The following is a 22,613-nucleotide window of genomic DNA, read 5'->3' as shown; positions in this document are numbered from 1 at the left end:
TCCTGATCTTTCACACTTGTTATCTGGTCACCCTACTCGGGGCAGAGCATGGGGGCGGGGCCAGCCACGGCCCGGGTGCTGGGTCCCACGAAAGGTTAATCCGGCCCTGGTCAGAAAGAAGTCTAAAATGGCTATCCCTGGATGTTGTCTCCTCTTTCTGAAACAAAAAGCTGTCCTCAGTGCAGGCCAGGAACTTACCGGACAGCTTGTGTTCTGCGAACAGGCTGCCGGCTGTGCCTGGGTGGGGAGGGGGCTAGGGAGCACAGTCACATCGGCAGGAGAGCAGCGAGAAGCAGATGGGAGGACGAGGTGCAATAGAGAATAACTGCAGCCAGGCAGTGCCAGGCTCGCTCTGCACGTGTTGCATTAGCGTTAGAGGCAGCCAGCCGATCCTGCTGTGACTTTCCCATGTCAGCAATGGCTGCAGAGGCCATGGGACCAGTCTGGGATCGGGACGGGGAGGCGGGCTGGTGGGGCACCAATGGGAGTGGTATGTGTCCACCAGAACCCCTTCCAGAGTCCAACTCTGCTTTTCACCAGATGCTGCATGCGATATTCTTCTTCGGACAAATACATAAGACTCCAGTACAGCCCAGAGAGTTTTTCCCTGAGGCTCACCAAGAAGTGTGGAGCCGTTCCTGCCCAGCCTCGTTTGAGCAGTGTACAACCCACCTTCCCACCAAAACACCGTACTCCATCCTCCTCGATTACGTATGTATTCTCTGTGTGCGGCCTGTGTCTGGCAGGAGCCTGAGCTACAGGGCCAGATCCTCAACGGGTGTCGTTAGCACAGCTCCACTGACGTCAGTGGAGCAGATGGGAGCCAGGCCTGGACGTCAGGATGCAGCAGTGGCTGCTGGGGAGAGCGATGGGCTTGGTGCGGCTGTAAGGACCTGAACAGCCTGGTTCCAAGTGCAAGCTCATGACCACATTGGCACCATAGGAACGGCCAGACCAGGGCTCCTGGGAGTCCGATCCGGTGTCTCAGCGTGGGCCAGAACCCTGGAACGGAGCATTGAAGAATAGCCTGCCCCAAGCAGACGCTCTTCTTTGAATCCTGCTCGCAGCTCACGGCTGTCACATGCTGAAGCCGGCGGGTTTCTCTGTAGGAATGTGGTTCCTGTCTAATGCAGTGGGGTGTTCTCATTAGCCATGTCACCGGCTACTCCTCTTTGAGTCCTGCTAACCTCTTGGCCTCAGTGAGATCCTGTGGCACCGAGTTCCACAGACTAATTGTGATGTCTAGACAAGTTTCCTTTTGGCAGTTAGCATTTTACTGCCTTTTCATGCCCTTGTCACCTCCGCCTGCCACTGTCTGACCCAGCCCCGCTGTCTGGGGTCGGTCCCTTGGACACTCTTCAGTCGTCAATCACTGAAAAACTCTGTCTCGGCTGCAAATGCTGCCCACCCTTTTCTGGCTCAGTCAGCGTCACAAACAGCGCCAGTCCCGCTCTTGGATCTGGCCCCTGCTGCTGGGTGGAAGTTGATTTATTCCTACTGCTTTCTGTTTTGTAGCCAATCTGTGCCCCAAGACAGCACCTTCCCTCTCGCCCCCATGACTACATTGTGTCTTTAAATGGCTCCCAGGAGGGACTTTGGCAAAGACTTCTTGCGTACCTGAGTTACAGTGACCAGCTCTTGTTTAACTGCTCTGTCCCTGGCAGAGGCACAAAATTCTGCTTTTGGAGCGGCGCGAGTTTGTCGTTTTCTCTTCCCCTGGGGAGGGGAATATGGAGCAAATAAAGGATGCAGGGTCTGAATGAATAATGCTGTCTATTCCCAGGTGACAGAAGTGAAAGGTTTCACTACCCCCGAGGAGATAAGGAGCTTCCTGCAGAACTTTAATGCACAACTGTGGACGAATTCATCGGAGGCATCTCACGGGCTGCAGGCCAAGGAGTTCACCTTTACAGCCACCGTTATTGCTTGCTGCTATTACCGTGAGCCCACGGGTGGAGCTGAGAGCAACCGCTTCTATGGTGCTTCCCTCTCATGTAAGGGGCGCCACGAGAGACGCATTATGATTGATTTGTCCTCCATAAAAACATGGCACAAGGCCGTGGCCTATGCAGTGCATCATGGCAACACTGGTCTAGCCATCACCTTCCCTGAGGGTGTGTGGAGCCAGGCCTTTCAGTTTAACGTTAATGAACAAAAGTATCAGGCGAAGTCGCCTTGTGAGAAGTGCCAGGAAATATTTCAGCATGTGAACTTTCAGCCTCCGCCTGACGCCCCCACAACCCTGGGCAGATGGAAATATGGGAACTGCGCTGAGGTGGAGTCCTTGAGCAAGCTCCTGCTGGGGACCAGAGTGGTGGAGAGGGGGGTTCAGGCAACAGGGGCAGGCCCTGTGCCACAGAGCTATGAAGCCATAGAGAGGGACTTCACAGATAGCATTGAGGCAAATATTAAAAAACAACTTATTTCCAACCTGCGGGCAAGAAAGTTCAAGGTCAAGACGTTGCAGGTTTTTGAGCCCCAGTGACTGATAGTGGCAGCGGGGGGGGGGGGGGTCAAACTGCAATTCTGCGCAGCTCAGGCACCCTCCTGCTGGGGGCTGTTGCAGGGGTCTCAGGCTGCTCTAGTGCTAGTTCCCCCTCTGACAAAGCCCACAGCAGCAGGGCCTGTCCCTAGTGCATACGCCGTGGGGACACCCCCAGCCCTGCCCTGCCCTGTCCTTCTGCTTAGGCTTAGACGCTGCACACCACTTGCGTGTGCTGGAGGGAGAATGCCTCCCAGAGTCGAACTGGATATGGACTGTTGGAGCGGGGTGCACAGTTCGTGTCTCTGGAGCTGTTTGGGAAGTCAGCCTACACCCCCTTCTCACCCGCTAGGAGAAAAGCGAAACACAGGGGACGTGCCAAGGCTCCCCACTGAGCCCCATTCACCAATCTATCGCACCAACACAGGAGGCTGCACTTTTTCTGGAGCCTGCCAGTGGTTGTGGGAGTCTCCATTTAGTCTCCCTTCCTGCAACAGAGCTGCAATCTTTTTCCCTATAATGAACCCCTGGCTATAACGACCAAATGGCCTGGACTATAGCACGGTGTACTGTGTGCTTCCCCTTCTTACACAGAAACAGAGCTTCTCTTATGTGTGTGGCACCTCGGGACTCCAGCCTGCTGTACTGGAAATGCAGGTGGTGAGCGTGAAGGTGGCTTTACACTGGACTGTAAACTCTTCCGCTCAGGGACCTGGTCTTCCTCTCTGTTGGTGCAGCACCCAGCACGCTGGGGCCCTTGGGTGCTAATGCAATGCAAACACTGCGAATTTGGTCTATCTGACATGGAGTCCTGTGCAGACTGACTGCTTTTGTTGTGTGCAAATAAACTCACCTGGGTTTACGTTACCTACTTGAGCTTTTGGGGCAGGGACCTGTGCCTGGTCTGGGAAGCTCCTCATGCACCTTTTGGGGCACTATAACAGGTTTGTATACAGCTACGTTGTCCAAACTGATCTGCTCTCAGAAGATGCTGCATTAAACCAGAGGGAGAAGGGAGCTGTGCTTTGCACTTTAACAAACTGATAGCAATGTTTAATCAGTGACAGATGCCTCCCCAGAGCTCCTGCCCACAGATGGACTCCAACAGCTGCAGGGTACCCATCCCCTCAGCAGCCCCTCCAAGCCCAAGAGCAAGAGAGCAGGGGCAGATCCTCACCCTGCTCCAGCCCCTGGAGGCCACTCTGGCAGCGCAGAGGGACCATCGAGTCCTGTATTGGCTGGGGGAGAACTCAGGAGCAGCATAGGGCCAGCAGTCAAAGCAGGAAGGGGAGCAGCGTGGCACCTCATCAGCAAGACTGCCAAGCACTGCAGAGTCACTAGGCAAAGGTTCCTTTGTAAGTACCATCCTTGCGTCTCCCAGCTCACCCCTTCCACTGAAAGACAGCACCTTCCCCCAGCCCCAGGGGCAAGCAGGCTGACAAAGTCTGGAACAAAAGGGAGAAAGTCCTGAGTTCAGAGTTGACTTTGCAATTCAAAGTACCAAAAGTCTGGGGCCGCTCCACTACCACCAACCGGCCAGGGGCACAATCTGTCTTGCTGCTGTCCCGTTCACATTCCCAGAGGGAGGGGTGCTGCTCAGCTACCTCTATTGCTCCTGGATCCTAGGAGGTGTGAACTGCCTGGAGTCAGAGTCAGCCCCCATCTGCTGGCAGGATACACCAGAGATGGACACAGAGCAAATTCAACTAGGATCCTTGAGGATGGAGCGAAGCCATTGCAGCACGTTGTCCAAGCCCGTGCCATCACGGGCGCTGATCTCCACCACAGTGATGGGCTGTTTAGCACAGGAAATGATGTCTTGAATACGGAACAGCGATTTCATCTCCACCAGGGACATGTAGCAGGGCAGGTCACTGGAGCCACATTGAGATGGGGAAAAAGAGAGAGAATGATTGTGCTAAACCATCCGTGACTCAACACAGCAACTGGCATTTGCCTTTCTTAGTGAACCATCCCTGCAAGGGGCTATCCCAGGGTGACTGGCCTGTCAGAGAACTAGGGCCAGTCTACCCACAGCTAAGGCTGGTAAACAGCCTTGGGGTTAACTGATTGCCTATGTGGTTGATTAGTCCTCAAGTGGGGAAGCACCTAACTGTAATAAAGTCACCAGAACTCAGGCAGGAAAGGAATCCAGCAAGGTGATCATCGGGGGGGGGAGGCAGGCTGCTGGACAGAGGAGATCCCAGCCAAGTGTTCCCAATAAAGTCCTGGGAAAAATGGATGAGAACATATCCCAGCTATGCAGAGGAGAACTGGGTGAAATCTTCCTGCTATGTTTGCCAAGGGACTGGTGAGAGTTCTGCTCCAGCTCTGGGAAGGCCTTGAGGTGGTATTTTATGTTCAGGGCAGATGGATTGGTAAGAACAGTACCCTAGATCTGAGGAGAAGAGCTGGGGCGAGGGGGTTGTGAACAAGGAAGGTGCAGAGACCATGTAAGAGGGGTTCCCAACTCTGGAGCTAAGAGTGGGACCCAGGCCATGAGTGGAAGCCCTTTCCTTGTTGGGGATATGTGTTTTGTTAATTAAAGGGATATTCTTCAATGCAAGCTTGTTTGGACTTATTTACAGACAGGTTGGGGAAACTGAGGCAGCAACTCTAATGCTCCACCTGGTTACCATGAAAAGGCAGATGGCCCTCAGTAGAACCAGCTGAAATGGGCAGAGCACTTCACCTGCCTCTAAGGGACTTATTTGGCTGCAGATGATCTAGGCAAGGAATTACTGCAGCAAGAATCCCAGCTTCCCTCCTATCCCGCATGGCTACTGGTCACTCTCAGCCTGGAGGAACCCATGCCTTACATCTTATTGAACAGGATCAGGACAGATGCTGAGGCGAGCTGCTCTGCAGAGAGGAGCGACAGCAGCTGGACACAGGATGAGGAGATCTGGGTGGGGTTAGCAGCATCAATCATGAACTGGGAAGAAGCAGAGTGAAAGCACCAGGTGAGGACTTTATTGAAATGTAAGGCAGCTGATTGGGAGAGCAGATCATCTTCCTCCGCCTCCTCTCTCCCCCCACCCTCCAGAATGGGGAGTGGGAGGAGATTAAAACAAGAGGGAAATGAAGTGACCTCCCATAAGTGAGCGGCTCCGGTGCAGAGTCCTGGAGTCTGAGGGCCATTCCCTTGATTTGGGGCCTCACTCCACCAGCCATGGTGATGAACCTCCCCCAGCCCTGCCTATGAACACACTCAGTTGCTCAGGAGTAGGCCAGTTTGAGAAGATGAAGTCACCCTGCAAGGAATCAAGCCCACAAGGTGATTGAGACGGATTCCCCGGGCCCTGAGGGATGAGGTGCCGGGAGACGCTGTGGCATGAACAATGGCGGGGCACTGAAGAGTGTGGCCCGGAGGTGAAGGGTTCCCTCACCACTCATTCGAGGGCTGTGGGCAGGGAGAGTAGGCCTTGGGCTGCCTGGGCATGGCTAGGCTCGGAAGGGTTCGATTTTTATCAGCAAGTGTCAGTAAACGTCTTTCACCCTACACACAAACAGGTGAAAAATGATTTCCATTGATAAATGAAATGTACAGATAGATAAAGGGAGAAAAATGTTGCTTGAGAATGTGAGAGACTGTCATAAAAGAATTGTCTGACCCCCTCCCCCACTTTTGCAAATGTGAAAATTTAAATCAATAAAAATTGGAAACAAATGCTTAAAAATAAACAGTGATAATATCCACAGAAATAAAAAAGTTAATGTTGCCAAGCCTAGTTATGTCTAAACACCACTGATTTCTTGTATTACAATGCAGAGACCTTTACATAGTGACAAGGGGCAGTGTGATCTGAGCATGCCCACGACTCGTGGGTTCTACGTCACTCTGCTACTGACTTGGGAAAGTCATTTCCTCGTATGTGTGTCACTGCGTGCCCATTTGTACAATGGGCTGTCCCTCCCTATCCCAAGGGAGCTGTTACCCTGACTTCCACAGTGTGGGTCACTCAGCCTAGGTGGGAATCACTCCACATACTGTGCAAGGCAGCTGCCATACAGCCTGAGCCAATGGACTGGTGGGTTAGATATTGGTGATTGGCCAGTGAAAAGGCCACATTCAGAATCCAGATCCAAGGGCTGTGCATTGTGCACTCACCAGGACCGCGCTGCAATCTCCATAGTAACTAGACCAGATAGGCCCCATGCAGCCCCCCAGCTCCCGAATCGTGATCTTCTTCTGGATGAGGAGGTCAGTTAGATTTGTGCCCACCTGCGAGGTTAGAAGACACCAGTCAGTCAGTCAGTCTCTGTAGAGATGTTTGTGTGCCTCACGAACAAGTCAATCTCCTGTTAGCAAACCACTGAGCTGCTGGTTAAAAAAGTGACTCTCTGGGGCCTGTCTACACTACAGCATGGTTGGACCCGCTTGCAACATGGTGAGGACCTGTCTGTGCTGCCAAAGAGCACCACTGCGGGGGGGTAGCTGTGCTGTAAATGGCACTGCTCTATTCCTAACGTAGAAGAGCCCTCAAAAGCAGGAGGATTGGCCGGGATTATTATCGCTGCAACAGATTACAGAACAGGAGCAGCTCCGGGAAGAAATTTCCCAGCAGACGTGCAGTAGTCACCGGCAGGAGCCCCACACACCAGTCCAGGTTTAAGCTGGTGTCACACCGGGATGGGCTTGCCCTAGAGGTGCAGCAGCAGTGGCTGAACTGGCATCAGACGGTTTCTGCTGATGCTGACATCGTCTGACACGTGCAGCGTCTGTGCAGGGACCTTCCTCAGGGCAGCCTTTTGTTCAGTGTAGCTGCCCAGGCTGGGTCTCCCCGGCCCTGTTGACACCTTACTAACACAAAGGCAACAGAGTCCTGGCCCCACTGCCTCACACTGAGACCAGCAGCCCGGCCCCTCCTGGGGCTGATCTACAAGGAGCTGAGTGGTGCTGCCATTAGTCCCTGGCACTCAGCCCTGGATGCAGCGGGCTGGCGAAGGGCACTGAATGCGCGGACGCTCTGAATGCAGACGGGCCACGGGAGCCAGAGCCCCCGCCCTGGGCCAGGCCCGGCCATACCGTGGGCAGCGTGGGGGGCGGCTCCCCGAGCGCCCTGGGCCCCTCCTTGGAGCACAGCTGTGCAGGAAGCTGTTAAGGAGCATGGGGCGGGATAATAATAAATAGCATCAGACCCGGCTTCACCCCGGGACCCCGCAGCGCCGGCCGCAGAGACTAGAGCCGGGGATCGCTGCCCCACCCCACGAACTGACCCGCACCGGGGCGCCGCCCGCCGGGCACACCCCCCCCCCGCTTCGGGCACACCCCGCCCCCCCAAACCCCAGGCCCCCCCGCCGGGCCCCCCCCCCCCAAACCCCGCCGGGCACACCCCGCCCCACGTGCCCAGCTGGCTAGGTCCCCACAGCGCCCGAGACTCCCGCGACGAGGCAGGGTCTCCCAGGCCGGGTCAGGATATTCTGCAGCCGCTTCACCAGCAGGGTCTTGCCCACGCCCGCGGCCCCCAGCAGCAGGAACATGGGGAGCAGCGCAGCGCGGCCTAGGCCCTCCGCACCACCCAGCCCATTGTCATGGAGATGCGCTGCCCCGCTGCCATTGGCGGAGATGCGGCGGAGCAGCTGAGCGCTCACTGGCTGACTGTGCTGTCACTCTGATCTCCCGGGATCCAACCACTCCACTCCCTGGGCGGAGGAAGCTCCGCCCCCGGCGGAAGCCGGAAGCGGAAGCGCGGCCTGTGGCGGAGGCGATCCGATTCTATCCGAGGCTGATCTGGAGCCGGAGCCGGAGCCGATCCGGAGCGGCGGATTTCGGGGCACCATGGGCAGAGGCGGCGGCACCTTCGAGCGGCTCCTGGGTACGGGGGTGCTGGGCGCGCGCTGGGCGCTCTCCCCGCCTCGGCCGGTTCCGGGCGGCCCGGTCCCGGCGAGCCCGGCTCGGCCGCGATGGAGCTTCCCCGCGGGCAGCCGGGGGGGTCGGTCGGACCGGGCCTTGGTCACTCAGAGCTTCAGGGCATGGGCGGGCGGGGCGACCCGAGCCCAGCGGCTCCGCAGCGGTGCCCGGCAGCCGGCCTGAGCCTGCGCGGCGTCGCTGGGGGTGACTAGCCTGGCCCGGCCCGAGAATAACTCCCCCTTCCCCTCCCCCACTTCTCCGAGGCCTGGGCCTGGCTTTGCTGGGCCTTGCCGCTCCCTGTGCGGGGCCCAATGCCTGCCCCTGCTCCTGCCCCAGAGAACAGCGCAAAACAAGCGCTCTAGCCTGAGCCTGACGGGGGGGGGGGGGGGTTCCCTGTACCAGCACAAGCACCAGCTGCTTCTCCTCCCCCCATCCTCCTCCGGCTCGGCGGATTCCCTCTGTCACTCACAGCCTCATGGCGGGGATTTAAAGATCAGCATCGGTCATTTCACTGCTCCTCATAACGGATTTCTCCAGCCAACGCATCATTGTGGGCAGAGCTTGTGTATCCCAGCTCTGCCCCCAGCCCAGCCTGATACCTGCTCACAGTAGTGCGGGACTCAGGGAGCTGGTTTTTCTAATACAATGTCGGGAGGTGTCTTCTGATGATCACACCAGGATGGGTCCTTTGATTTCTGCCATTTTCATTCTCCCTTTTAGCCCACACACTGTTCCCTGACCTTGCAAAACCCACCTTCCTAGAATCAGAGAAGATGAGGGTTGGAAGGGACCTCAGGAGGTATCTAGTCCAACCCTCTGCTCAAAGCAGGACCAACTCCAGCTAAATCATCCCAGCCAGGGCTTCCTCAAACTTTGCTAAAGATCAGGTTCTGCTACATGACTAACTCCCTGCCAGCTGGGTGGGCCGGGAGGTTCAGAACTGAGTCAAGGAGCATGACGCTCTCCAAGTATAAAATACTGTTAACTAGAAAAACAGGTGTAGCTGTCTGGGATGAACAGAGTTCTGGTGTGGCGTCTAAATCATTCATTTGACAAACCGCAAAAGAACTCTGATTAAAGGATGGAGAGAGTGGGGAGGCCCAACTGTTGCTAGTGGGTTATGGACATCAGCTTTGATAGCTCCCGTCACAGGGTGGTAAGACTGACACCATGGTGCTGACTTCCACACACAAACCTGGATAGGTACCGAAAACATAAATTGTTAGTTTTGCTAGCAGTACCTAGGAACCTCTGTCTGCAGCCTCATAGACCCAGCTGCAGGGGTGGGGATCATAACACTTACTGCACACTGAAATGTTATGTAACAGGTTTGGAAATTTAGTCCTTGTATTTTCAGCAGAGCAGGTTATTTGGTTAGAGAGCACCATAAAAGCCTTGTACTCACCCACAGTGCATCCAAACCGCCTGAACATGTAAGAAATAACGTTTGCATTGCTGTATGGGTTTTGGAGACTGAGGCCCCTTGAAACCTAGCTGGCTTCAAGACTGAGCTTGCTAAGTTTATGGAGGAGATGGTACGATGGGACAGCCTAATTTGGCAATTAACTGATCTTTGACTACTGATGGTAAATATGCCCAAGGGCCTGTGATGGGATGTTAGATGGGGTGGGCTCTGAGTTACTACAGAGAATTCTTTCCTGGGTGTCTGACTGATGAGTCTTGCCCAGGTGCTCAGGGTTTAATTGATCACCATATTTGGGGTCGAGAAGGAATTTTTCCCAAGGGCAGATTGGCAAAGGCCCTGGGGGTTTTTCACCTTCCTCTGCAGTGTGGAGCACGGCTCACTTGCTGGTGGATTCTCTGTACCTTGAGGTCTTTAAACCATGATTCGAGGACTTCAATATCTCAGTCATAGGTCAGGGGGTCTATTACAGGAGTGGGCGGGTGAGGTTCTGTGGCCTGCATTGTGCAGGAGGTCAGACTAGATGATCGTAATGGTCCCTTCTGATCTTAAAGTCTTATGAGACTTGGAAAGAACCAGGCAGTTCTGATTAGCAGCCCCAAAATACCAAGGTTTGGGAAGAATGTGTCAGTTACTGAATGTCTAAGGTTCTGAATGATTGATGATGGGGAGCCAAGTCTCATCCGAGTGAGAGCTCCTGTGTTAATAAGGCTGAGAGGGTGGAACAGAGGCAGGCCAGTTCCAAACAAGCTAATGGGTATTTCAATTCCTTGCAGAGAAAGCTACCAGTCAGCTTCTGCTGGAGACAGACTGGGAATCCATCCTGCAGATCTGTGATATGATTCGTCAGGGAGACACGCAGTAAGTGCCATATCACTTCCTCCCATGGGGGAGCCCACTGGTCCCCTAGGCTGTTGTTTTGTTATGTGGTAAGGAGACAATACAACATCTTGAGATAATGTCTCTGATTGGGAAAGTTGCAGATCATGTCCTACCTAGGATCCTGAGAGAAAGTGGGCCTTGAACATCACTGTTCTTCCTCTTTTTCTGGCTTGGCCCGTGGAGTTGCCTGTGCCATAAACTGTGTTCTTTGCTGTTGTGAGGATGGGGGTTACTGGACTGTGAAGTGGCAGCTGGACTCTTCCTGCAGGTTCTTGTCTGCCTGAAAATGTGTGTGCTCTCTCTTTTTCCAGAGCTAAATATGCAGTCGGTGCTATCAAGAAGAAAGTCAATGACAAGAACCCCCACGTGGCTCTCTATGCACTGGAGGTAACCCGAACCCAATGCAACCCAGCAAAGTGCAGTCCTCTCCAGGCCTGTGTAACATGTGTAGCCCGGATGGATGCTCACACCCTTCCACAGATTCTTCTCTACAGAATGAAGTCTACACAAACTGCCCCCTTCAACACCGCCCCCCCCCTCCCCCCGCAAGGAGTACAGCTGACAGCTGTGCAGAGCCCACCCTCCTCTGATTCTGTAGAGTGGGGGCCTCAACACAGGGTCTGTGACCTGCTGACTCTGCTTCTTTATTCCCAGCTGCCGTACTGAATTAATCCTCTAAAATATACATGAAATCCTGCCCTGATATTGCTCTACAAGGCTGGGGGTTGGTTTATTTACAGCTGGGACATTATGGATTCTAAATGGCAGGGAGGCAAAGGCCACCAGTAAGTTTAAGGGTATTTCCTGTTATGTCCCTATATTAAAATGTGACCGTACTATTTAAAAAAAAAGCCAAGAACCCCAGTTCAAGAGGCTGCTGGTGCTTTTGGAAGTAGCAGATGTTTCTCTGGCTGAAGCTGGCATGGAGGGCTCTGGGTTTGGTGGTGCAGGGTACAGTACATGCTGTGGCTCTGCTCTCAGGCTGCTGGGCCTGTGCTCTGTAGGGTGCTGTGCGGGAATCTAATCCTAGTTCTTCTTCGCAGGTCATGGAGTCTGTGGTCAAGAATTGTGGCCAGACGGTCCATGATGAGGTGGCCAATAAACAGACTATGGAGGAATTGAAGGAACTATTCAAGGTAGAAATACATTGGTCACTTGTTTCCCTCTGGATGGGGTTGGGGGAGGAAGGTGGAGGCATGGAAACAATAAAAGCAGCATCTTTCTAGGTCACTGTTAACACAGAGAGGCCCTCGGGGATTTGGAAATGGGGCAGTGGGAGGACATGGGAGAAGCAGAGCGTGGAGCCCCTGTGTGGAAATGCCTGTCAGAAGGAACGACCTGAACTGCACCGGTGGGTCTGTGTTACTTGGAATTTCCCAGGGAAAAGATTGTAGCATCATGGGCAGCTGCAGGAAACAGCTGTTGGGAAGGGAGAGCAAAGCGGATGTCGGGCTGTGGAAGGAGCGATGGATGGAGTATACTGCAGCAGATAACATACTGCTCTGCGGGGCCATTTGCAGGCAGATCCTCACCTTGGGTATTGCACTTGGCTTAGCCATAGCCAGTGAAGGAAAGTGAAAATACCTATCGGGGGGGGGCTGGCAGGAAGAGGTGCTGGAGGGGGAGGGGAGCTCTCATCCCATAATACAAGAGGAGATGGAAAGGCAGCGAGTTTAGAACGCAAACGAGATCCCTGTTCTCTGAGCGTTAACTAATCCATGGGACGAGCTGCTGCAAGGCCAAGAGCTGAGCAAGATTCCCAGCGACGCTGAGATGCTTGTGACTGAGAACAGCACGTTCAGTGACAGCGGGTGGGATGACGCTTCCATAGGCTCTTGATGCTCATGTCCCAGGGCGCAAGCTCCTCTGCAGCTGGGGTGGAGACCGGAAGAAGTTCTCCTGCCCCCATCTCCAAGGCACACGGGGATAGGAGTACACCGCTGAGTTCAGCACAGAGGCTTTCCTCCTTCCTCGGGAGCATCTGCCTGAGGCAGGTGACTGGCCACAGCTAGCAGCTCCTGGATGAGCGTTGCTAGTTCTGTCACACACACGCAGAAGGGGGGGTCTCCTCGCCCGGCTTCTCTTCATTTGCAACGGCAGCCACGAAGCTGAGCGGTGGGGGTGCTTTCCTGTGACAGCCCTGTGGTATCCCAGAGTTCAGTGCAGCTTGAGCGTTCCTGAGCTGGGGGACCTGCACTTGTATCCTGGAGGCTTCCCGGACCTGTTTGTGCTGTGCACGTGGTGGCTCTGAGCGGGTTCAGCTGGGCCCTGCGACAGTCTCTCTGGAAGGGTGTGTTCTGTCTGGGCAGGTGCTCGGTGTACCTTGGGCTCTGTGGGCTGCTAATTCAAAGCAGCTGCTACCTCAGCCACTGCCTGTCTAGTGCCTGACACCATCCTGAATGCAGGCTGCTGGACTGCTCAGAGGGGTGTTGGGGTAGGTAGTGAGCTTTGCAAAAATGGGATCAGCTCAGGAGTCTCTGATTCTGCTCAGGCTCCCAGGTGAGCTGTGTCCAGAGCTCCCGCACTGCCCGAGCTGCATTCTTTCACACTTCCGAATCTCTAGCTGCTGCTGGAGTCCTGGCTCCTTGGACATGGGTGTTCTGTTGCCCCTCTCTGTGGTCCAGGCTCCTCTCAGGCCTGGCTGGATTTGGAGCTGCAGGTGTCTCTGAGGCTGGATTGAGCTCTCCCACAATTGAAATTGGAGCTTGTGTGAATGCTTGGAATCTGCTTTTCTGCTTGCGGAGGGGGAGGGAGGAGTTTCTGGAGCAGCCAGTCATGTGGTCTGGTGATGACATGATCAGCTGATGGCAGGGCCCCTCTTGGAGGCTGGTTCAGACTGAAACAGGCCCTGCTGAGCTGCTTGCAGCTTCCTGAACTGCGGCTCACGCACTCCTAGCTCCTGAAGGTCAGGCATTCCTCCACTTCCCTGGGGGAGGTTCGGGGTGTTCCTGGAGAGGCATGTGAACTGGAGTTAGTGGCTGGGGGCTGATGGAGGCTTGCTGAGACCCAGAGCCGAGGCAGGTTGCATTTCTCAGCCTTTGTGGCTAATGAGGAGATCAGTAGTTCTCATGAATTGCTGTGACTGCAGGGTGACAGTCCGGCTGGGTGGGAGCGGATACCTGGCTGCCTGCACAATTAGCCTGGCCTGCATAGAGGGGGAGCAACTAAGGAAGGCCCTTTGGGGCAGGTGGGGTGCAATCAGGGAGCTCTGGAGAAGGATCCCATTCTCCATGCTGAGCCCTGCTGCAGGGGAGCAGGTTGGGCCGAAGGACCTTGTCCCATGCTGTGGTCTTGGCTGCTCCTGTTAGGGGCAGGGGTGGCCAACAGGGCTATGGTGTTTGCCTCTAATGAAGTGCGCTTCCACTGGGCGGTGCCTTATGTGAGTGGGGCGAGTTGTCCCCAGGCTCCCCTCTCACGGGAGGAACACCCCTCTAGCCTGTTTCATGTGGGCCCCCACTCCAGTGTGTGTCTCACCAGGACACAGCTGAGGGTGTGTAGCACAAAGAGCTCCCACAACATCCCATGCTGGGCTCAGCTGCTTTCCTCCTGTGTGCAGAGACAAGTGGAAGTGAATGTGCGCAATAAGATCCTGTACCTGATCCAGGCCTGGGCTCACGCCTTCCGCAACGAGCCCAAGTACAAGGTTGTGCAGGACACCTACCAGATCATGAAGGTGGAAGGTAAGGACATGGTGGGGCAAAGGGGGCTAGTGAGTCTCCCCTGGTGCTGACAGCAAGGGGGAGGGAGCAGGTGGCCGTGCCCAGCCAGGTGCTGGGAGAAGAGCTGGGACAGATGGGTTCATATGTAATGGCCTCCCTGATGGACCTGTCAGGGCGACTTGAATCCAGTCCCTGTCGCAGAGGTGGCCTCCCCCTCCCTCTGGCCCTGCAGCCCAGCCAGGGAAGATGTACTGTGGCAGAAAGGCCCTGGAATCCAGAGCTGGGAATGTTCCTAGGAAACTTGCTGTAGATGAGCACATGCTTCTGGGAACTGTTACTGGGGTGGGCAGCTGAGAACTTGGTTCCCCTCTTGAAGGACATGACATGCTTCTGGATTTCCCTGAAGTGCTAGGTGCATTCGAAGTGCCCAGATCACAGACACTGCCTAACACCGCGATCTTACCTTGTGTGAGTGGCTGAGAATCCGCGTAGATCCAGGGAGTCCCATCCTGGCGGAAATGCGGGATTTCTTGCCCTGATCTTGGGCTTCCAACATGTGTTTTCTCCAAGGGGCCCGTTGCCTAGTGTGAGTGTCCCTGAATCTCTCCGGCAGGGGCTGTGCTCTGCATTCGGAGTAGTCTTGATCCAGAGCTGGGAGGCAGATGACTGTGGTGCAGTTTACACGATTGCTGAGAACTCTTGCACAAGTGCCGAAGTCAGGACTAGGAGCCAAGAGCCCTGGCTCTCAGTCCTCAGCTCTGAGCACTAGGCACCACTGCCCAGTCTGGTAGGATCACACTTAACAGGGAGATATTGTTCCACTCTTCCTGCAGGTCACGTGTTCCCAGAATTCAAGGAGAGCGACGCCATGTTTGCTGCAGAAAGGGTGAGCACTGCAGTGCAGCGCGGTGAGGAGGCGCTCTGGTGTTACAGAGGGGACCACCACTGCCATTTCTAGCCAACCGTTAAACTGGTGGTCAAACTCCTGTGTTCCTCTAGTACCAGAATCGCCTTCCATGGGTTGTGCAACTGGTTGGTTTCACACACTCCTCACTGAGATGCAGCCAGCTCTGGGGCGGGACAGACAGTTTAGGAGAGGAAGTGCAGAACCCTCTATCCACCTGGACCTGCAGGGGGTTTAAGGAGGCCGAGTGCCTTGACAGGGAGCCAATACAGAGCGCTCAGAGATCAATAACACCACAGTCCTGCGTCTTTCCAAGGGTTCCTCCAGCAGCACAGCCTGCCCCACCTGCTAGGTCATCACTGGGGTCAGCACGGCGCATTCCCACAGCGAGCCAGGAGGAAGAAGTAACACCCCTGCAGCACAGCCTGTGACCCAGTGCAGCCAGTGGCCACAGGAGGTGTTAATTGCAGAGGAGAGTGCCTCCTCCTGCGTCACTAAGGCCCAGCTACTCCCGTCTCCCCCTCTAAGGAATGGCCTGGCGTGGCCTGGCCCAGAGCCCGACAGGCACCATGGAGCCGGTGTCCTGGTGCTGGACCTTTCCTTACGCAGGTCTCTGTGCTCTCTGGCAGGCTCCTGACTGGGTGGATGCTGAAGAGTGTCACAGATGTCGAGTGCAGTTTGGGGTCGTGACCCGCAAGGTGGGTGCTGCTGCGTGTTCTTTAGTTCCCTTCCCATGTGACACCTCTGGGGCTCGGTCTCCTCCTCCTCCTCCCCCTAGCAAGCGACTGTAGCTGCAGAGTCAGGGTGGGCTTGGCTGGGAAGCCGAGCTGTAGGGGAAGGGGGGCAGCAAGCACCCTGTGCAATGGGCATGGAGGGGCACAGGCTGTGGCGGGATGGTGCTAAGGAAGTGTGTGGAGTCCAATGTCCAAGCTGACCTCGTCCCCCTCTTTGTTTGCAGCATCACTGCCGGGCCTGTGGGCAGATCTTCTGTGGCAAGTGCTCCTCCAAGTACTCCACTATCCCCAAGTTTGGCATTGAGAAGGAGGTGCGGGTGTGTGAGCCCTGCTACGAGCACCTCAACAAGTCAGTCTCAAGGGGTCCGGGATCAGCATGCTGCATGTGGCGGGGGCAGCGGTGGCTGGCGGTTGGGGTGGGGCCAGCCTTCTGGAGCAAGGGAGGGTCTCCACAGCCCTGCACGCTGGAGCTCTCTGGACAGGGTTCCCCAGTGGCTGGGCAGCCTGGCCGGAGAGCTGCCCCTTGGAGACGGGCAGAGTGCTGGGGGAGGGATTCAGGAGATGGCGTCAGCTTTACACTGCCATCCTTGACCTGCAAGGGCATTGTCTGACTCCATTGCCCCCATCCACGGCCTGCTTGCTGTGCTGGGAGCCATGCTTCCTCGGGGCCAGGGCGGGCCGGGGCCATGCCCCTCACTGGGAATGGGGGGCTGAGGCCAGCTGGGCGAGGGGTGCTAGCCCCAAAGCAGGGCTTAGGAGTGCTGCCTGGAGGCCCTGCTCTCTGCTGTCACCTCTGTCTGATTGTAGGAAAGCTGAGGGCAAAACTGCTGCCCCCGCTGAGCTGCCAGCCGAGTACCTGACCAGCCCCCTTTCCCAGCAGTCCCAGGTGAGTGAGCGGGCGGCCGGCCTGCGTGGGCACCAAGCTGGGCAGGAGGCCGGGGTAGTCCCTGGTTCTCTTCCCCTCCTGCTCGCTGTCCCACTGAGCAGCCCCTCTCTCCGTCTGCAGCTGCCCCCGAAGCGCGACGAGACGGCCCTGCAGGAGGAAGAGGAGCTGCAGCTGGCAATCGCCCTCTCCCAGTCGGAGGCGGAGGAGAAGGAGAGGATGGTTTGTACCCAGTGCTGGGGCTGGAGGAGGGAGCGCTGCCTGGGACCTCTCCAAGCCTCTGGCAGGGCTGCTGTTGTGCGCTTTGCACCAGCGGGTTCCCAGCCCTGGGCCTGTTCCGGGCCAGGTACAGCACCTTCCCTGGTGCAGGGAGGATGCATGGTGGGCCAAGGGGTGCTGCACTCCCCTGGATCTGGGGTGAGGGTCTCCTTCACCAGAGTAATAGGGCTGGTGCTGATCCCGCCTGTGGGCAGATCCTGGCAGCCGTGCAGCCCCCATGCTGACATTAGCAGCTCCTCCCACCCAATGACTCGTGACGTGCAGTGACAGGGCCTGGCCCTCCAAGCCAGGCTTGTCAGCCCTGAGAAGCGTCCAGCTCAACAGTGCAGATCTTGTGCCCTGTGCAGAGACAGAAAACAACCTACTCCGTATACCCGAAGGCTGATCCCACGCCTGTCACCTCGTCCGCACCCCCAGTCAGCACCCTCTACTCCTCCCCTGTGGTAAGTGAACAGCAGCCCTCCTGAGCACACCTGCGGGGTCAGTGCCCGGTCCCCGGGGCTGCCCAGCTGGGCTCAGTCCCCCTCTGAGATCTAAAGCCAGGAGAGCATCGCTCTGTTCCACCGAGAACCCTGGTATGCTGGGGAGACCCAGGAGACCCTGCTCTGAAAACTGACCGTGCCTTGTGGGTGCTGTTCCTCTGCTGCCTGGTCAGGAGGCGAACCCCGCCTGTGCCCACTGCCCCTTCCACTCCTGTGCTCCTGCTGTTGCCTGGCCTGGCCCTGGGCAGGGTGTTTCTGTCCTAATGGGGAGTCGTGTAGGGGGCTGTGGAGTCCCGAGTGCCTCAGACCTGATGTCCCTCCCTCTTCTCTCTCCCCAGAACTCCTCTGCACCCCTGGCCGAGGACACCGACCCTGAGGTAAGGACACGCCTCTCTGGCGCAGGGTAGGCTGGTTCCCACTCAGGCTTGGGCGCTGATCTTCTCCCTCTGCTCTTCCTGGCAGCTGGCGCGCTACCTGAACCGCAACTACTGGGAGAAGAAGCAGGAGGAGGTTCGCAAGAGCCCCACCCCATCTGCCCCCCTGTCCCTCTCCGAGCCGGCTGCCCAGCCTGGGGAAGCTCATCCCATCCCGCTCGGTGGTGTGGAGGTAAGAGAGGGGCCCAGTCCCACCCCGTCTCTCGGGGGTCTGGCAGCTCAGTTTGAATCAGTGCCCGTGGGAATTGCCTGGCCCTGCCTCGCCCCCGGCACGAAGCACAAGTCCGGCTCCTGTCTAGGTGTGGGGATCAGGGCTAACTGCGCTGCCCTCTGTCTCCAGCAGCAGTACCAGAACGGGGAGTCGGAGGAGAACCACGAGCAGTTCCTGAAGGCTTTGCGGAATGCCGTCACCACCTTCATCAACCGCATGAAGAGCAACCACATGCGGGGCCGCAGCATCACCAACGACTCTGCCGTGCTCTCCCTCTTCCAGTCCATCAACAACATGCACCCCCAGCTGCTGGAGCTGCTCAACCAGCTGGACGAGCGCAGGCGTAGGTGGCTTCTGCTCCCTTCCCTGGGGCATGGAGTTGGGGGAGGACAGACGGCTCCCTGCCAATGGCTTGCGGGCAGCTCTCTGGGGACGAGTGGCAGACTGCCGGGCGGTTCTCTGCGGCAGGCGGCGTAGCCCAAGGCCAGTCCTGGGGGCACAGAGGAACGTACCCCATTTAAGGTCTGGCTGGGGGCCACGTGCTGTATCCAGGGGCAGCTGGTGCCCAGGACTGGGTGAGCCCAGCAGAGAGCCAGCCTGGATGCTGCCTTGCGTGGGTCCCTTGTCCTGCAGGAGCCTGAGGCTGCAGTTCTCTTCCCCAGTGTACTATGAGGGCCTGCAGGACAAGCTGGCCCAGATCCGGGACGCCCGCGGGGCCCTGAACGCTCTGCGGGAGGAGCACTGCGAGAAGCTGCGCCAGGCGGCCGAGGAGGCAGAGCGCCAGCGCCAAATCCAGCTGGCACAGAAGCTGGAGATCATGAGACAGAAGAAGCAGGTGAGGCAGGGAAGCCTTTTCCAGGTGTCTCATGGGAGGCAGCAGGTGCTGTGCCGGGGCCGTTCCCAGGGCTTGCCGGTGGCCATGGCAGCCTTGGAGTGGCCCGTTGGGGGGTGGCTGGGCAGACCTGGCTGGGGGCAGCACTGTTCTGTGGAGAGGGGGCGCCTCCCTCCTGATGCGTGTGGTGGCGGCTCTCCCTGCAGGAGTACCTGGAGATGCAGCGGCAGTTGGCCATCCAGCGGCTGCAGGAGCAGGAAAAGGAGAGGCAGATGCGCCTGGAGCAGCAAAAGCAGACCATCCAGATGAGAGCCCAGATGCCAGCTTTCTCTCTGCCCTACGCCCAGGTACCGCAGCCATGCCAGGGAGCCTGCCCATGAGCCCTCTCCCCTGAACTCTCCCCTTCAAGCTCCCTCCTTTTCGCAGCTCCAGGCCATGCCAGCAGCAGGAGGGGTGATCTACCAGCCATCCGGTCCCACCAGCTTCCCAGGCACCTTCAGCCCCGCAGGCTCGGTGGAGGGCTCTCCCATGCACAATGTGTACATGAACCAGCCAGCTCCAGGGAGCACTGGCCCCTACACACCCATGCCTGTCGCAGGGGCAGGTAAGAGCCTGGGCCGAGCAGCAGTAAGCAGGGCTGGAATGCAGCACCAGTCCCCTCACTGTGCCCTCTCTGCTCCAGATCCCAGCATGGTGAATGCCTACATGTACCAGGCAGGAGCAGGCGGCGGGCAGGCGGCTCAGCAAGGGCAGGCGGCTCCCAGCACAAACCCGGCCTACTCCTCCTACCAGCCAACCCCGACGCAGGGCTACCAGGCAAGTGAGCAGCGCCGGCCCCCGCCCCCACAGCATGCAGGACTCTGCGTCAGTGGCACAGGCTGTCCCCTCCCAGGCTTCCCCGCTGAGCAGTCCCAGATTGCCTGGGGCTCCCCCGGGGAGCCAGCTGCTCCCTGGACCCTGGTTGGTGGGGGGAGCTGCTTGGCTGCCCACGGTGCCCCACGTTCACCCTGCGCTCTTCCCCATAGAACGCCGCGGCACAGGCGCAGAGCATCCCTGCCATCTCGCAGGCCCCCCAGTCTGGCTACATGGGGAGCCAGTGTGTCTCCATGGGGTACCAGCCCTACACCATGCAGGTGAGCCCCACCACCGCTGAACTGCTCCATGCCTTCTCACAACCTGGCGTTGGGGGTGGCTGCTCACCGGCCAGGGGATGGGGGAAATAGGGCCTCTGCTGGCACTAGTAGGGGGAGGGCTATGGGGCTGGATTTTCTGTATTCCCTTGATCCATGTCAGAGCCCTGCCCTGGCCCTTCACTGCTGCGGTTGAGGCTCAGATCTCTGGCATGATGGGCCCTACAGCCCTGGCTGTGAGCTCTGGGGTCTCTGCCCCAGCAGAGGTCTGGTGGCCATCTGATTGCTCTCCCCTGCCTCCTGCTATAGGGCCTTATGTCGACCCTTCCTGGGCAGGAGCCGGCGCTGAGTAACCTGCCGTCCCAGCCGACGTACCTCTCGGGACAGCAGCCCATGTATCAGCAGGTGAGTTTGCCAGCCCCACGCAAACCTGGCGTCCCTTTTCACCATCATTTCTGCTCCCTCCTCAGCTGGTCACAGCCTGCCCTGGTCACCTCCAGCTCCAGGTGCATTTTCCTGGGGCCAGGCATGGGTGGGGCGACCAGCAGGGGCCCTGAGCTTCCACCAGCACCAGGCTGGGTAAGGCGGGGGGACCATGTGAGGAGTGCCTGCTAACCACATCGTTTGTCCCTCCCAGATGCCGCCCCCTGCAGGGCCCCCCCAGCAGCAGCCGCAGCCGGCCCCATCACAGGTGCAGCAGGCCCAGGGCAGCGGAGAGGCCCAGCTCATCTCCTTCGACTGAGCTCTGCGAGGAGGGGGCGGCCCGTATAACACTATTGCCTGCAGGAAACACTTACACACCAACCTAGCCATTTCTGTCTTTCCTCCCTCCCGCCGCCCCCGAGGAATGTCCCTGCTCGAGGGGAGGGTGGGACCAAGGCATTTCCCTGCCATCCCTACCTGGCTGAAATGCTGCCATGGTTGCCGGAAGCTGTGAAACCCCCCCTGCCAGGTGGGGAGTGCGTGGGGCACTAAGCCCTTCAGGAGGAGCCTGTAGCAAGACCAAGGCTGCAGCCGGGCTTCCCCCCAGGGCTGTGGGGCAGGATGGTGACTAGGGCCTACGGGGCACTCTCCTTGCCAGGCTGCCTTATGCCTCGGAGCCGGCACTGAGACGAGCTCGAGGAGGGGGACCAGTAATAGCACAGGCCAGGGCCTCCCTTCTCTGCTTCGCACCAGGGGAGAGACTTAACCGTGCCCCAGACACTGCTCCAGAGCCAGCTGCTGCCTGTCCCTAGGACAAAGGGCGTGATTAGACCTTATGCTGAGCTGCCGTGGTACACAAAGGCTGGCCTGTGCCCCTATTCCTCTCTGCCCTAGTAGGAGCCTGGGCCACTCCATGGACGCCTGGCACCTGTGCTTGCATTCCATGCTCCTGGGAGCCTAGCCCTTCCGCATGCCCTTTACTGGGTCCTGCATCCCCTCCAGGGGAGCCCCCGCCCTCCCCTCCCCTCCCCTGCTTTCTGAACACTCATCCCTCATCTGTAGGGTGGAGCAGGCACCATGCAAACAGTGACAATAAAAGGTATTTAAAGAGCTGTTACCCTGGGCCTGGTCTAACTCTGCCCCCAGCCAGGCAGGCAGTGCTGGAGCCGCTGCAGAGGGGTGGTTGGAGGCTGCTCTCGGGCTGGGCAGTCAGCACAGCAGGGCTGTGACTTGCTCCAGCCTTGATGCCATCTGTGTCATGCAAAGGTGCTGCAGAGCCAGAGTCAGGTGCTGGGGATAGTGCTGCAGGGCCCTGCGTGCTGACCCCTCACATGCTGCAGGGCCACCCTGAGGGAAGGAGGATCCCAGCCTGGGCTGCCTGGACTCTGACCCCTGCAGGGGCTTGGCTGCACCTGTCACCACCCCTAGGCTGCAGGGCTCAGTGCAGGCCCCACTGAGACACTCCCCTTGGTCCGCAGCAGGAGACAGATTCATGTTAAAGCCGTTTATTGTGCAGTGTCTAGGGGATTCAGGCAGCCATGCCCGGACACGCTGCAGCCCCGCTCCAGCTGCCTCCTCTGACAAATCAGGCAGTGGGTGTGTTCGGGCATTTCCAGCTCAGCGTGAAGGTGCAGCACAGCCCGGCTTCTCTCGGCCTTTAGCGCAGCGAGCAAGGCCTCCAGCCCCGAGCCGTAGGGCTGGCTTATGCTCGGTGGAGGGGGAGCCGTGGGCTGGGTGGGGGAGTGGCGGTGGCAGCAGCAGAAGTGTGGCTGGAGAAGGCTTGCCCCCGCCTGCTCCTGCGTCAGTCTCTCATTTTCACATGAACTAGCCTTCAGCAGGTGCCGGAGCCGCCCCCATCTGTGCTCCCACCAGCTCAGCCCTAACCCTGCCAAGCTGCCTGGTTCCCACACCCCAAAGAAACCTTACCGTGCACGTGAGGTGCAGTGCGCTGGGGGTGGCCAGCTGCTGAAGTTCCTTCCCAGGCTGGATTCCTGCCAGTCA

General features: G+C 57.8%; 2 protein-coding genes across 6 annotated transcripts; one reads left to right on the top strand and one right to left on the bottom strand.

Annotated features, from left to right (window-relative positions):
* Window positions 1-738: 738 nt before the first annotated feature.
* On the bottom strand, window positions 739-8,023 carry ARL16 (ADP ribosylation factor like GTPase 16). Of its 2 annotated transcripts, none has more exons than XM_067547160.1 (5): window positions 7,906-8,023; window positions 7,512-7,570; window positions 6,594-6,707; window positions 5,302-5,417; window positions 739-4,356 (listed from the first exon to the last, which is right to left on the bottom strand). In XM_067547160.1, exons 1-5 carry the CDS (start codon window positions 7,964-7,966, stop codon window positions 4,185-4,187), a joined length of 522 nt encoding a protein of 173 aa, XP_067403261.1. In that variant the 5' UTR covers window positions 7,967-8,023; the 3' UTR covers window positions 739-4,184. The 2 variants fall into 2 exon arrangements, with proteins under 2 accessions (XP_067403261.1, XP_067403263.1); XM_067547162.1 differs by lacking the exon at window positions 739-4,356 and adding an exon at window positions 4,576-4,710.
* A 144-nt stretch (window positions 8,024-8,167) lies between these two features.
* Window positions 8,168-22,600, top strand: HGS (hepatocyte growth factor-regulated tyrosine kinase substrate). 4 transcript variants are annotated; one of them, XM_067547154.1, is made up of 21 exons: window positions 8,168-8,301; window positions 10,536-10,620; window positions 10,953-11,028; window positions 11,685-11,777; window positions 14,198-14,321; window positions 15,134-15,186; window positions 15,834-15,902; window positions 16,163-16,287; window positions 16,746-16,824; window positions 16,945-17,043; window positions 17,448-17,543; window positions 17,921-17,959; window positions 18,045-18,188; window positions 18,360-18,570; window positions 18,890-19,062; window positions 19,266-19,406; window positions 19,486-19,663; window positions 19,742-19,875; window positions 20,085-20,192; window positions 20,499-20,594; window positions 20,827-22,600. In XM_067547154.1, exons 1-21 carry the CDS (start codon window positions 8,265-8,267, stop codon window positions 20,929-20,931), a joined length of 2,265 nt encoding a protein of 754 aa, XP_067403255.1. In that variant the 5' UTR covers window positions 8,168-8,264; the 3' UTR covers window positions 20,932-22,600. The 4 variants fall into 4 exon arrangements, with proteins under 4 accessions (XP_067403255.1, XP_067403254.1, XP_067403256.1 ...); XM_067547153.1 differs by having other exon boundaries at window positions 18,357-18,570; XM_067547155.1 differs by lacking the exon at window positions 20,085-20,192 and having other exon boundaries at window positions 18,357-18,570.
* The last annotated feature ends 13 nt before the right edge of the window (window positions 22,601-22,613 follow it).

Source organism: Emydura macquarii, unplaced genomic scaffold, assembly GCF_026122565.2.
Source record: "Emydura macquarii macquarii isolate MOO-44397 ecotype Brisbane River unplaced genomic scaffold, CSIRO-AGI_Emac_v2 contig_1230, whole genome shotgun sequence".
NCBI classification, from domain to species: Eukaryota; Metazoa; Chordata; order Testudines; family Chelidae; genus Emydura; species Emydura macquarii.
This window is presented reverse-complemented; position numbering and strand designations above follow the sequence as displayed.